The sequence below is a fragment of the Podarcis bocagei genome (assembly GCF_964188305.1).
Source record: "Podarcis bocagei genome assembly, chromosome: 5".
NCBI classification, from domain to species: domain Eukaryota; kingdom Metazoa; phylum Chordata; class Lepidosauria; order Squamata; family Lacertidae; genus Podarcis; species Podarcis bocagei.
The window spans coordinates 16,868,877-16,882,553 of NC_138129.1; the positions used below are offsets into that span (position 1 = coordinate 16,868,877).

Here is a 13,677-nt window from a genome sequence, read left to right on the forward strand (position 1 = left end):
CCATACAGGTAGAGGAAGGCAAGCTGAGAAAGGCAGATTTACACATGCATGTACATATATGCATGTGCATCAATTGACATCTTATCATTAAATGAGTTATCACTTGATGTTGCACATGAGCTCTCTATGGGAAAGCATTGTACTTGAAGCAGTTGGGAAAGGGCTGTAGCTCAGTGGTAGAGCATCTCCCCAACCCCTAACATCTCCAGGTAGGGCTGGGAGAGAGCCCTGTCTCAAATTCTGGAGTGTCACTGCCAATCAGCGTAGATGGACCAATCAGTGAGCTAGATGGACCAATAGCTTGACTCAGTATATTGTCCCATGTTCCAGTCTCACACCTTCAGAGCATCACTTGAGCTCTATTCAGGCATTCCACTTAAGGGTTAAATCAACACATGATGGGGTAGAGCATGGGTAGGCAAACTAAGGCTGGGGGGGTGGATCTGGCCCAATCGCCTTCTAAATCTGGCCTGCGGACAGTCCAGGAATCAGCGTGTTTTTTACATGAGTAGAATGTGTGCTTTTATTTAAAATGCATCTCTGGGTTATTTGTGGAGCATAGGAATTTGTTCACACACACACACACCCCCAAGGTCTGAGGGACAGTGGACTGGCCCCCTGCTGAAAAAGTTTGCTGACCCCTGGGGTAGAGGGGCTGTTCCCAGCAGGCCCAGCCCCATGTTACACCCCAGAGTCACCCCTCCCTCTGGCCCAAAAGCTTTATATACCAACAACTCCCATAAAAATGGTCTACAAGCAACCAGGTTTGTCATCCACAAGTCCTGCCAATTTGTGCTCAACCATAATCATCTCTGCTCCTATCCTCAGAACAATGGCACTGTGATGATTACCCACACACCTGTACAGCTACGGTGGCAAATATTTCCATCCTTGGTGGGCCAGATCCAGCACCCCCAACAAGGCACTCTGATGGGTAGATGGGTTCGGCCACCTGTCAACACTGGTTGACCCATATTTCCTTTGTAGTGTGACCTGAATTCAAGCAAGATCCCTGCCAATTAATTCTCCAATACAACTCCAATCAGCTACACTCCATAGTGTGACAACATACAACTGACTTGGAGCAGTTAGCCCCTGCTCCCAAATACCTTTCCTATACCAAGGATAACATGAATTGCACTGCCACCCAGAATCCTTGGGAAGAAGCATTTAGGGATTCCACCAGGACTGTGACAAGAAGATTGTCTCGCCTCTTATATATCCCATTGATCACTTGTGCTCTAGAGATGAGGGCCTCCTGCAGACACCATGTTATCAGGAGTTTCATTCTGCACAGTGTAGGAATTGTCCTTTAGTGTTATAGCACCTGCCCTTTGGAATTCCTTCCTGTTAAATATTAGACATTTCTGTTGCCTTTTCTGCACCTACTAAAAACCTTTCCACTTTCAACAAGCCTATTAAACTGAGATCTTTCGCACTCTGCATCTGTATTGGAATTGTATTGGAGTATTGATGTTTTCACTGTTGTTGTTTGCCACCCTGGGCTTCACCCTGGGAGGATGGGCAGGTTATAAATTTTACCAATAATAGTAAGGATAAAGATGACTGAGGTCATCTTCAGAGGCCCTTCCCTGAGTTGTTGTTGTTTAGTTGTTTAGTCGTGTCCGACTCTTCGTGACCCCATGGAGCAGAGAACGCCAGGCACTCCTGTCTTCCACTGCCTCCCACAGCTTGGTCAAACTCATGCTGGTAGCTTCAAGAACACTATCCAACCATCTTGTCCTCTGCAGTCCCCTTCTCCTTGTGCCCTCCATCTTTCCCAACATCAGGGTTTTTTCCAGGGAGTCTTCCCTTCTCACAAGGTCAATTCGGCCTTAATCTAGATTGCGGGCCTCTTTCCCACAACATGTCCTTATTAAATTACCACAGCATAGCTAGAAAGATGGCATTATCTTGAGCGATTATCACATCACCAGCATCATATTGCATTACTGTATTATCGCCATGCCTCCTGTGGTGAATGGGTCGACCCGTTCTTGTCTTTTATACATTTGGGCATTCCATAAAAATGCCACAGATCTAATGCTTCCCTTTGTGATTCATGACTCTAGTATTTACAACCCCCTGACACCATTTTTCTGCATCAAAGTATGGATATTAGTTTAGCAAGGATAACCCTTCAGCATCTGACACACTGGGCTTTGTAGTCCACAAAAGCTTATTCCACAATAAATATGTTAGGTTCACATCCACAGCATAACACATGGTTTTCTCCAAAGAATCTTGGGAACTGTAATTTACTCCTCACAGAACTACAATTTCCAGCACCCTTCAGTTCTCAGGATTCTTTGGGGGAAGATATGCGTGTTAAACTTGTTTTAAATGATGGTATAGTTGTGACCTGAGACTTTTAGGTGCCACAAATTATTCATTGATTTGCTGCAACATAGCTACTCCTCTGGAGTGGACAGAAGTTGCTGTTTAAGCTGCTCAGCTATGAGCAAATAAACACAAAGTCCTTGCTGAGATTCCCAGACAAGTCAAACTGAAACAGCACTCTGAACTGCCATCACTTTATGTTTGACAAGACCCATTTAAAGGCAGACTGGCACGTAACAGTTTTAAAAGTTTGCTGTGTTGGAATACTGTAGACTTGTAAATGTTTGCTATTTTCTTTTTTTCTTTTCACTTTATGGCAGCAAACTTGTGCATTCTTCCTTGCCAGTAAATCCTGTAGAATAAAATTATAAAGGAGACTTGCAGCACCTTAAATTTCTTATGGTGTATGTTTTCATGGACTAAAGTCCACTTCATCAAATATATGAAGCACTGCCCTAAGTTGGCAAGTACAGTGGTACCTCGGGTTACATATGCTTCAGGTTACATATGCTTCAGGTTACAGACTCTGCTAACCCAGAAATAGTACCTCGGGTTAAGAACTTTGCTTCAGGATGAGAACAGAAATCGCACGGTGGTGCAGCGGCAGTGAGAGGCCCCATTAGCTAAAGTTGTGCTTCAGGTTAAGAACAGTTTCAGGTTAAAAATGGGCCTCCAGAACGATTGAAGTTCTTAACTGAGGTACCACTGTACATATACAGATGGGTGTCAGGAGAGAAAATATGTAGACCATGAAGTCAGAGGGAAATGAAATGCAAAAAAGAAAAAAAAAGAAAAAAGACAATAGATTGTCATTCTAGTAAATTCACCATCTAAAGCAGTGATTCCTAAACTTTTTTGGGGTCACAGTCCCCTTTGAGAATCTGATGCAAGCCTGGATCCCCTCTCCAGAACAATGGACTTAAACACATGCACATAACATTTTGCATACAATATATCTTGTTGCATGGAGGTGGGGTCAGAAAGTTTTTGTGCATCAGTGAAGACAATACTAAGCTAGGGGGACCAGTGGTCTGGCTCAATACAAGGCAGCTTCCTGTACTCATTCTTTGCAACAACTAATCAGTAAGCTGCAAGCAGTAGTCGGTCCACCCAACAAATGGTCTATGTGAAAGAAAGATCATATTTGGGACACTTTGGACAGAATCAGGACCACAGTTCACTGGTAGAGCACCTGCCTTGAATTCAGAAGTTCTAGCCTTAGTGTTTCCAGGTAAAGTTGGGAAAAGCTGCTCCCAGAAATCCTGGAGAGCTGCTAGGAGTCAGAGGAGATGGTGGTGAGCTAGGTGGACCAGTGGTCTGATGATGCTGTACAAAGCAGTTTCCTATCTTCCTCCCAAGCAGTTACAAGTAGCCTTTCTCAAAATAAGGGGTGGGTGAGTGAGGCATTTCTGATTGCCACAGATGTTCAGAAATACATTTCAACTCATCTAAAAGATTATCAAAGTAAAATGGAGAAACCGAATACCCACAATCAGTACAGCGCAGTGGCGTAGCGTGGGGGGTGCAGGGGGGGCCGGCCACACCAGGCGCAACATCTGGGGGTTAGGGTTAGGGGGCGCAAATCCACGGGTTAGGGGGCGCAAATCCACGGGTTAGGGGGCGCAAATTACTTGCCTTGCCCCGGGTGCTGACAACCCACGCTACGCCACTGGTACAGCATATCTTTTCTACAAGAGGGCAAGGGCATTCAAAGAGCGGTTGTCTCCCCCAAACAATCACTCACAAACCTCCTCTCCGTTCTCGCATATATCAGCTTCTCTTTTCAGAAATCAAAGCTGCAACCCTCAGAACTTTTACTAGAGAGGAAGCCTCACTGAGGTCTGTGGAATTTACACCTGAGTAAGCATGTTCGTTTATGGACTGAATCGTAGGGGAAGGGTGAGGGCAGAGATGCGTGATTTTAAAGTACCGGCATTCACCAATGACATGAAAAACAATGACAGCATCTACAGAGGAGATGCCCCCAAAGTGTAGATACACCATATGAAATAATGTCATTTTAAAAATAAACCAAATCTTCAAATAAATGCCGCTTAGAAACAACAGTGCCCCCTCCCCATGAAAACAGAACAGAGCTCAAGGAAACGTCCGCTACACTCACGTTGACTTTCATTTTGCTGTTTTCAGCTGGGAGCTTCTACTCGTCCATCATCCAAATCGCACCCTCCAGATAGACTCTCTTATTCCTGTCTCTCTTTTTTTCTGTTGTCAAAAGGGGGCAAACAATCAAGCTGGTCGGCAGCACGGCAAGGCTTCCTTGCAGACCTTTTGTGCAGCCGCCTTGCATGGGGAAGTAGCTTTCGAGTGAAGCGAGCAGCCCTCGGGGATGAAAGGCGAGGAGCTAATCGCGCAGCAAATTCCCTTCCAGCGCAGCAATTGGCTTGTAGTTATCTCCATGCAAATGAGGACATCCCATCTCCGCCACCCCTGAGGATTTTGGTGCCTCTAGTGTCAAGGGGGTAAAGGAAGGGGGTGAAATAAAAGCCCAGAGAGTGTTCTTGTTCTTAGATCTCCAACACTTTAGAAACAGCACATCACTGACTATAATGCAAAAAATAAAAAATAAAATAATGTCTGAGCAGGGCAGATTTTGAGGATGTTTTCCCAGCAGGCTTGCAAGAACCCAGCTGATGTTTCAAGGTTCGCTCTTGGGCTATGGTGGCGGCTTTGAATTATCCCTGCTCACTCCACCGAGGCTGTCCTGCCTCAGTGAACCCCCTTCAAACTACAAAAACAAAGGCTTCGTAATGGCATCGCTTTAGAGGCACACACAGAGAAGGAGAATCGCGAAGAACAAAGCACATTAGCCCCACGAAAATGAAATACTTTCACTGGGGGCCCGGCTATTCAAATTGACCATCTGGTCTCCTTGGCTAGAATCTGCTGCTTAATCACTTTTTAACATGCACCGGTTCTGTGCAATGATCACCCCCCCCCGCCCACCGCCCCCCCCGTTCCTTTTACTCATCATCACCCCTTTCCCTTTGTCTTTTGAATTAGACCTTCCTCTTTTCAGAGAAACAATATTTCTGAGAATAAAATGCACACACACACTAGCAAATATTCGATTTACGGTGTCAATATGGCACTACCTTTAACGCAAGACAGGCTTAGGGGAACCTCCAGGTTTACAGAAGTACAGTGGTACCTCGGGTTACAGGCGCTTCAGGTTACAGACTCCGCTAACCCAGAAATAGTACCTTGGGTTAAGAACTTTGCTTCAGGATGAGAACAGAAATCGGGGGCAGCGGGAGGCCCCATTAGCCAAAGTGGTACCTCAGGTCAAAAATAGTTTCAGGTTAAGAACAGATCTCCAGAGCGAATTAAGTTCTTAACCCGAGGTACCACTGTATGCAAAATCTTTTGGGGAGGGGGCAGAACCCTCAAAGAGGGAAATTCCCTGAAACAGTCCAATGGGGACTCAGCGGCCACAGAAGACTGACCGATTCTTGAGACCCCTGCCCCACAGAAAACCCATGTTAGAAGAGAGCATAGTTCACTGGCTGGAACTGTGACCATGAGCAACCACTACAAAGAGAATTTCTTCAACAGTTTTTCTTAGGCTAGTGTACAAGGACAAATTCAGTTGTGTTTATTTCTGCCCTGTTCGTTTCTGAACATATTGACAATAAAATAATAATTTAGATTTCCTCATTGCATCCTACCAGACTTACAGTGCAATCGTATATATGTCTACTCAGAGGTAAACCACTTTCATATGTGTGGGTATTGGAAGGATACAAATTAATTTTATACATGCTTAGTCAAAAGTTCCACTGAGTCCAATATAGTTTATTCCCAGGAAAGTGTGCATTGGGTTTCAACCTCACACTTACATGGGAGTAAGTTGCAGTGTAGAACTTACTTCTGAGTAGTCATCAATACGCTTGACTCTCTTAAATTCCATCACATTGTTCTCTGCTGACCTACCTTTGCAAATCTGCTACGTCCAATATTTCTATCCATAGTTGTTACCAATAACTGTTGCCCCTTCCTATATCATCATCAGCCATCAAAGCTTTCGTTTTGCAAACTTCTGTGTATGTCACAAAATATATATTTCAAGAAAAAGGATCCAAAATAATATTCTTCAGAAGGCACTGGTGGGGAACAATGAACAAATGTTCCTGGAAAAAGGGAATTTCTAAGGCCACAGACAATCAGTACAAAGCATGAGAGAAGGGACTCAAGTTACAAAGTGAAGTTCGTTCTCATGACAGTCTTTCTGCAAATAACCCACACACAGGAAAAAGACACACAATATTTTCACTTTGCTTCATCTTCCTGTGGTTCCTATTTTAGACAGATGACAGGAGGAACAGCCTGACTTGTTAGCTGCAGGCGTCTTTTAAAAAAACTTCGCCCATCAGGTGCTTGACTTCCAGAATGGGACAACACAACAGTCACATATTTTAAAAGAGCATTTTTCTTGATAGACGACACTGGAAATGCCACCAGGAGCTGGGGGACATACTGGTTCCAGCCCAAACAATTTATATACAGCACAGTTGCAATCTACACAAGTCTCTTGGTGGAGGTTAGGGGATGGGCAGGAGAAAAATTCTACCAACAAAATTACAAGTTTGTCTGCTCTGAGGGAAGTCCCAGAGAGTTCCAATAAAGCAAGGATCACTTAGCGGGTAACTAGAGGGATCAATGGGACGCGGGTGGTGCTGTGGGTTAAACCACAGAGCCTAGGACTTGCCGCATCAGAAGGTTGGCGGTTCGAATCCCCGTGACGGGGTGAGCTGCCGTTGCTCGGTCCCTGCTCCTGCCAACCTAGCAGTTCGAAAGCACATCAAAGTGCAAGTAGATAAATAGGTACCGCTCCGGCGGGAAGGTAAACGGCTTTTCCGTGCGCTGCTCTGGTTCGCCAGAAGCGGCTTAGTCATGCTGGCCTCATTGACCCGGAAGCTGTACGCTGGCTCCCTCGGCCAATAAAGCGAGATGAGCACCGCAACCCCAGAGTCCGCCATGACTGGACCTAATGGTCAGGGGTCCCGTTACCTTTTAGAGGGATCAATGTCTCTCCACAACTATTCCACTGGGCCCAAATGAGGACTTGGTAAGACCTCTCTGAATCCAACAGTGTCAGGAAATTTCTAGGCAACCTCCAATATTCCGTTCTCGGCCAAAATGCTTGAGCATGTGACAGCATCTCCACTCTAGGTCTTTCTGTGTGGTTCCTCTAGAGCCATTTCAACAGGGCCAGCCCACCCTTGAGGCAGTCACCTCAGGCAGCAGATTGGGGAACAGTTGGGAGAGGTGGCAGATATGGGTCCATGCTACTCAACACGCCCTTGGCTTGTCACCCACCTCCTTCTCTGCCTGCTGCAGGTGGTGGTGCCTTCAGTGTGGCAGCTTTGATGGGCTTTGGGAAAGGTAGCTTCAGGGGGCAGTGCCATTTTCTGTTTCGCCTCAAGTAGCAAAACGTCCTGGGCCAGCTGTGCATTTCAATTTGGTTTCAGGCCCACTGATATGACTGAGACAGCTTTGGTCCCCTTAGTAGGTAGTTTATGCTGGGAGCAAGATTGGGGGGGGGTTGCCATGTTGGTCCTCTTACCAGCTTTTAATACCATCAGCCATGGTATACTTCTGGTTCTCATGGCTGGGATGGGACTAAGTGGCACTGGTTTGTGGTGGTTCCAGTCCTTCCTGGAAGAATGGTTTCAGAAGGTCATGCTGGGAGACTCGTGTTTGATGCTTCAGCTATTTGCCCACGGTGTGGGTGGCCATTCACATACTCTCAGTTGCTGATTTTACAGTTACCACATATCAAATGCAGGAATGAACAGGGATGCTTAAAAAATTCCCTGGAAGTACCGTATTTTTCGCTCTATAAGACGCACCAGACCACAAGACACACCTAGTTTTTGGAGAAGGAAAACAAGAAAAAAAATATTCTGAATCTCAGAAGCCAGAACAGCAAGAGAGATCGCTGCACAGTGAAAGCAGCAATCCCTCTTGATGTTCTGGCTTCTGGGATAGCTGCGCAGCCTGCATTCGCTCCATAAGACGCACACACATTTCCCATTACTTTTTAGGAGGGGAAAAGTGAGTCTTATAGAGCAAAAAATACGGTAAATAACAAGGGTAGCAGAAGCACCTCAATGACCTAGCTCCTTTATTCATGAGTTGTAAAATTACTGAAATAACAAATTACAAGGATTTTGAATACTGTACCAAAAAGCCCTATTTAAGTGCTTAACAACCCAATTCAAATACTCACAAGTAATTCCCATTAAATTCCCTGGGTCTCACTCTGATGTATGAGTGCAAAAGACAGTACCCAATTATTATTTTCTCGCAGCAGGCCTCAGACTACTGCAAAGCAACCTCATTCATATCTGTAGACAAGACAAAGAATGGGTGATCAATCAAGAAAGGCACCCAGCCAATTCCCACATGCTCAATAAAATCCCCACCCCTTCTGGCCAATTCACCTCCAATAGGTTGATGTTTCAAGGTCTGAATCCCATTCAAGATTTCTCTCTTAGTGCATAAGCCACAGCACCCAAATTAGTAAATTGGTACCAAGTGTGCTGAATTTTTTTGGCAAGATCTATACCTCAAGCAATTGGAAAACAAGTGGTGACCTTGGAATTCTCACTGTCTTATGTGGGATTTATTTTACATTATTGGTTTCCTGGTCCTAGTTCCTTTTTTGACAAAGAGCTGTGGGAATACCCTAAATAGTTTATAAAATTATAAAATATGACTTATAATACCCCATATCATATATTCTCCACCACTGGAAAGCTCTCCCCTTCAAGATTCTTTGGGACAAAATGTATTCCCCCCCCCCCCCACGAAGCACTTTAATGAGCAATGACCTCAGTCCTTAGGCAGCCCAAAATAAACATTGGGTCACCTCAAATGACACCACCAGGGGAAGCCCCCCCCCCCCGACATGTCATCAGTGTTGAGTCTGGCCCACTGCTTTCTGCTTGTGCAAGTCACTGTCAACTAGAGCAACTTCGAAAGAAACGTCACTATTTCACAGGTCAAATGAAATGTTTTGTTTACCTTGGACATATAAGAGATGCGGGTGGCGCTGTGGGTTAAACCACAGAGCCTAGGATTTGCCGATCAGAAGGTCAGTGGTTTGAATCCCTGTGATGGGGTGAGCTCCTGTTGCTCGGTCCCTGCTCCTGCCAATCTAGCAGTGCAAAAGCACATCAAAGTGCAAGTAGATAAATACTGCGGGAAGGTAAACGGTGTTTCCGTGCACTGCTCTGGTTCTCCAGAAGTGGCTTAGTCATGCTGGCCACATGACATGGAAGCTGTACACCGGCTCCCTCGGCCAATAAAGCGAGATGAGCGCCGCAACCCCAGAGTTGGCCACGACTGGACCTAATGTTCAGGGGTCCCTTTACCTATATGGTCTAGCTTGTTTGTTTTCAAATGAGTCATCATAATGATCATCTTCAAATAGATATTCACCATCCTCTGAACTGAAGTCTTGGCTTACCACAGCTAGGGTGTTTGCACATATCAGTGCACTTGAGGCCTTGTTTCATACACCCACATCATGGTCCTTCACACTTCTTTGTAGGCTAGTAGACTGAGACTGCCCTCAGGTGCTGGCAGATTCTCCTCCCCAAGGGGAACCAACTGCTTATTTCCATCTCTGCCTTCCAACTTCCAGCTCCTGCAAGTGGACTTGCTGTTCTTGGGTCCTGCTCTGAACACCTTCTCCATATCACGGCCGAATACTTTGCACGTTGAGCGGGTTTCACAAAAGTATTTCCTTCTTCTTTGGCAATCACTTGTAGCCGAGTAAGATTGTCTTCCATATACACGGTTTTAACAATGAGTCCGTGACTGTGGAGGCCAATTCTGGACCCACACGTTCCACAGTGGGGACAGGTTTTTGGGCAGGAGTTGATCACGGTGAGGGTTTGCCAAGCATGCCTTCCTCTTAGCTTCCTACTCCCTTTCGTTCTGAGTTCGAGCATCTTCAAAGTCCATGACGCATTTGGTAGAGGCTGCACTCCAAATGGAGCACGTGCAGGCCAGTGTTTCCCGGTTGTTGGTGTTCATACATTTTTAAAGAATTGCCTTGAGAGTGTCTTTGAACTTCTTTTGTTACAGGGAACCATGCAGAGGGCCTTCTTGGTAGTGGCGCCCTCCCTGTGGAATGCCCTCCCACCAGATGTCAAAGAGAACAACAACTACCAGACTTTTAGAAGACATCTGAAGGCAGTCCTGTTTAGGGAAGCTTTTAATGTTTGATGTATCACAGTATTTTAATATTTTTTTGGAAGCCGCCCATCTGGCTGGTGAAGCCCAGCCAGATGGGCGGGGTATAATTTTATTATTATTATTATTTGTTGACCACCAGCATTACGCTTACCATTTTTAAGTTCGAAATAGAGTAGTTGCTTTGGAAGATGATAATCAGGCATCCGAACATGACCAGTCCAACGAAGTTGATGTTGAAGAATCATTGCTTTGACACTGGTGATCTTTGCTTCTTCCAGTACAAAACAGTATCCGTATGGCGGCAGTTGGTACCTCTCCTTACCTGCTCCAGGCACAGAGCAGAGCACCCATGCCTGCTGGCACCTCCCACTAGTGCATGGATGGTATCATTGGACTTACATATGAAACACCACTCATGCCTGAACGTTTTTATTATTTTTACCCTATTCCATTTATATTCCACCTTCTTCTCCAAGCTCAAGGCAGCATACATGGTTCTTGCCTCCTTATTTAATTTGCACAAGCCTGTGCGGGTAGGTTAGGCTGAGAGGCAGTGAGTGGCTCAAGGTCACCCAGTGAGCTTCATGGCTGAGTGGGATTTGAACCCTGGTCTCCCAGGGCCTAGTCCAACCCTAATCACTACACCACACTGGCTCTATGTTGGAAATAAAGGGAATGACAGCATAAGGAAGCCAAGGTGTTCAGTCTTGAACGGGTGGGTTTTATTTTAAAGCTTCCACTCCCCCTTAATCTCATTCTTGGATTTACTTCTCCCCAGGACTCATCCTTGCTTTGTCCTCCCCTTGCTACTGGGCACATCTGGTTAAGCCAGGCTGATAGGAGAGCAAGCAGGAGGAGAGAAAGAGGGACCAGCTGCTGACTTTTCTAATTTATATGCAGGAGATACAGCAAGGATCACACTGGGAGCTGTCACCTAGGGCAGCCTCCTTTCCGCATAAAATACCTAGAATTTAGCAACCATTTCAGACTCCTCTATACTCCTTTTCTCTTCACTCACTTTCTTACCACCATCTATTGTGTATTGTAGGCTATGCCAGTTTGTCCAAGCTTCTCAATACATTGGATCCTGCTGACACTTGAGAAAAGCTTTTAACATAATTAAGATTTCAACAGATGCCATCTGCTTATTTGAATGGCAGGCACCATCATATCCCAGTAAGAAATACATTGTGTATCTGAGGAAACAGCTGTATAGGAGACTTCGTTCATTATTTATTGTGCTTCCCTTTATATGCCTATCCTAGAAAGAAATTATCTTATTTTGTGTCACAATGTAGTGGGCGGACAATTCAGGACATAATGATCTGTCTGCTGTCTGATGAACACAAGTATATATCCTATTAAGTTGCATTATTTGCAATTGCAACAAAGAAAATCCAAGTGAGAATTCTGAACCCAATGTCAGTGGCCTACAAAGGTGACTTGTTATCTGGAGAAAGCTAAAATGAACAGCAACCCTAAGAAGTCTTGAGGTTGATTTTGCCAAGTCGAGGCAATGCAACTGAAAGTTATCTAAAATTTATCTCCGGATGAAAACAGTATTACAATAAAAAACCCTTTTATACACTGCTAGGCGTATAATCAGTAGCTTAATGAAAATGCTGCTCTCCTTTTAAACTGGACATGCTGGTTGACATTTTCCTAGAGAAAATGAATCTTAGTAATCTAAAAGTTGGGATCCAAGACTGCTTTGAAATTGAGAACTATCAAGGAAGACATCTAAAACAGAGCACAAGCTAAATGAGATGTGTAAAAAGCAACATGGGTTTTGGTTTTTTGTATTGTTTCTGCTGTGCAACAAAGGTTTCACTTCTTCTTAGGAGTAAAACTATTTTGGTGCTTTATAGTAGTTAGCCAAAAGAGCCTAAAAAGCAAAACTTGAGAAGGCTAAGAAGCGGAACGCTAGAGCAGCATATGCAGTACTTCACTGTCTATTTAAACGGTTATAATGTAACACACAGCATTATAAATGAGAAAATGAACCAATGTCACTTACCATGTGTTCCTTAGACATGCATTACAAAAATATATATATTTAATTCAATCTGTGGTTAAGCAGGAATGTCTCTGGCCAATCTCTGATAGGCATTAATAACTAAGTAACATCTCATCTCCCATGCTATTCTCATAAAGTTTTCATGTGGAAATTAGCTCTAAACTTCACAAGTGTGTATGGAGAAGAGATTGTCATAACGAAGGGAATAATAATGGGGAAAATATTACCATCAGGGACTTCTTAGGGATCACTCCCAGACTGTTTGATATGTCCTTTAGAGACCCAACAAAAACTGGACTATGACACTACAAAACTTTACCTAACAAATGTATCTGGATCCAAGAACATCATACGAACCTGCTGGACAGACCAATGGTCCCAGGTAAACCAGATCCTTTTCTCACAGTGGCCAACCAGATGCCACACTTCCCTCTCCTGCAGTCTTCCACAACTGGTACTCAGATGAATATTGTGCCCAAAACCATGGAGGCAAAGCACAGCCATCATTGTCACTGATAGCCTCTACCTCCATGAGTTTGTCTAATCCTCTTTTAAAGCCAGTACACTGCTTCCAGTACACACGAATTCCATATTCTGACTATGCACTGTGTGAAAGTTTTGATGTAACTTTAAACAGATTGGCTAAATGAATGTTCCAGTGATTTCTAGGTACATAGAGCTCTATGCTTTAGAAGAACTGATCACAGAAGTGACCAAAAGAGGGATTACAATTCTACAGTAAATAGCTCTCAGGACATAGTGGCTTTATGGTAATATATGGTGTGATACTTGGAAGACAAGTGTCTAGTTCTGGGTGTCGCACCTCAAAAATGACACTTCCAAGGGGCTGGAGCATCATATCTATGAGGAAAAGTTAGTTTGAAGCTTTTCAGTTAGAAAAATGTTAAAGGCCGGACACCACATAATAGAGGTCTGTTCAAATTATGCATGGTGTGGACAAAGTTAATATAGAGGTTTCCTCCCTCTTATTTGAAGCTAAGGCTATCTAATTAAGCTTAATGGTGAGAAATTGAGGACAACAAAATAAATATTTGTTTTCACAGTACATAGTTAAAACACAGAATTCATTACAA

At 44.3% G+C, this 13,677-nt stretch overlaps 1 protein-coding gene across 2 annotated transcripts in view; it reads right to left on the reverse strand.

Moving 5' to 3' along the window:
* Window positions 1–6,484, reverse strand: part of CASS4 (Cas scaffold protein family member 4) — a 41,164-nt gene extending 34,680 nt beyond the window's left edge. The window contains exon 1 of one of the 2 annotated variants that reach the window (XM_081196133.1): window positions 6,292–6,484. In XM_081196133.1, the coding sequence (XP_081052259.1) occupies window positions 6,292–6,327 (36 nt within the window). In that variant the 5' untranslated portion in view covers window positions 6,328–6,484. Of the gene's footprint in view, window positions 1–4,462; window positions 4,770–6,291 lie in introns of those variants that run through there. The other variant, XM_081196134.1, reaches the window with a different exon arrangement.
* Window positions 6,485–13,677: the final 7,193 nt, after the last annotated feature.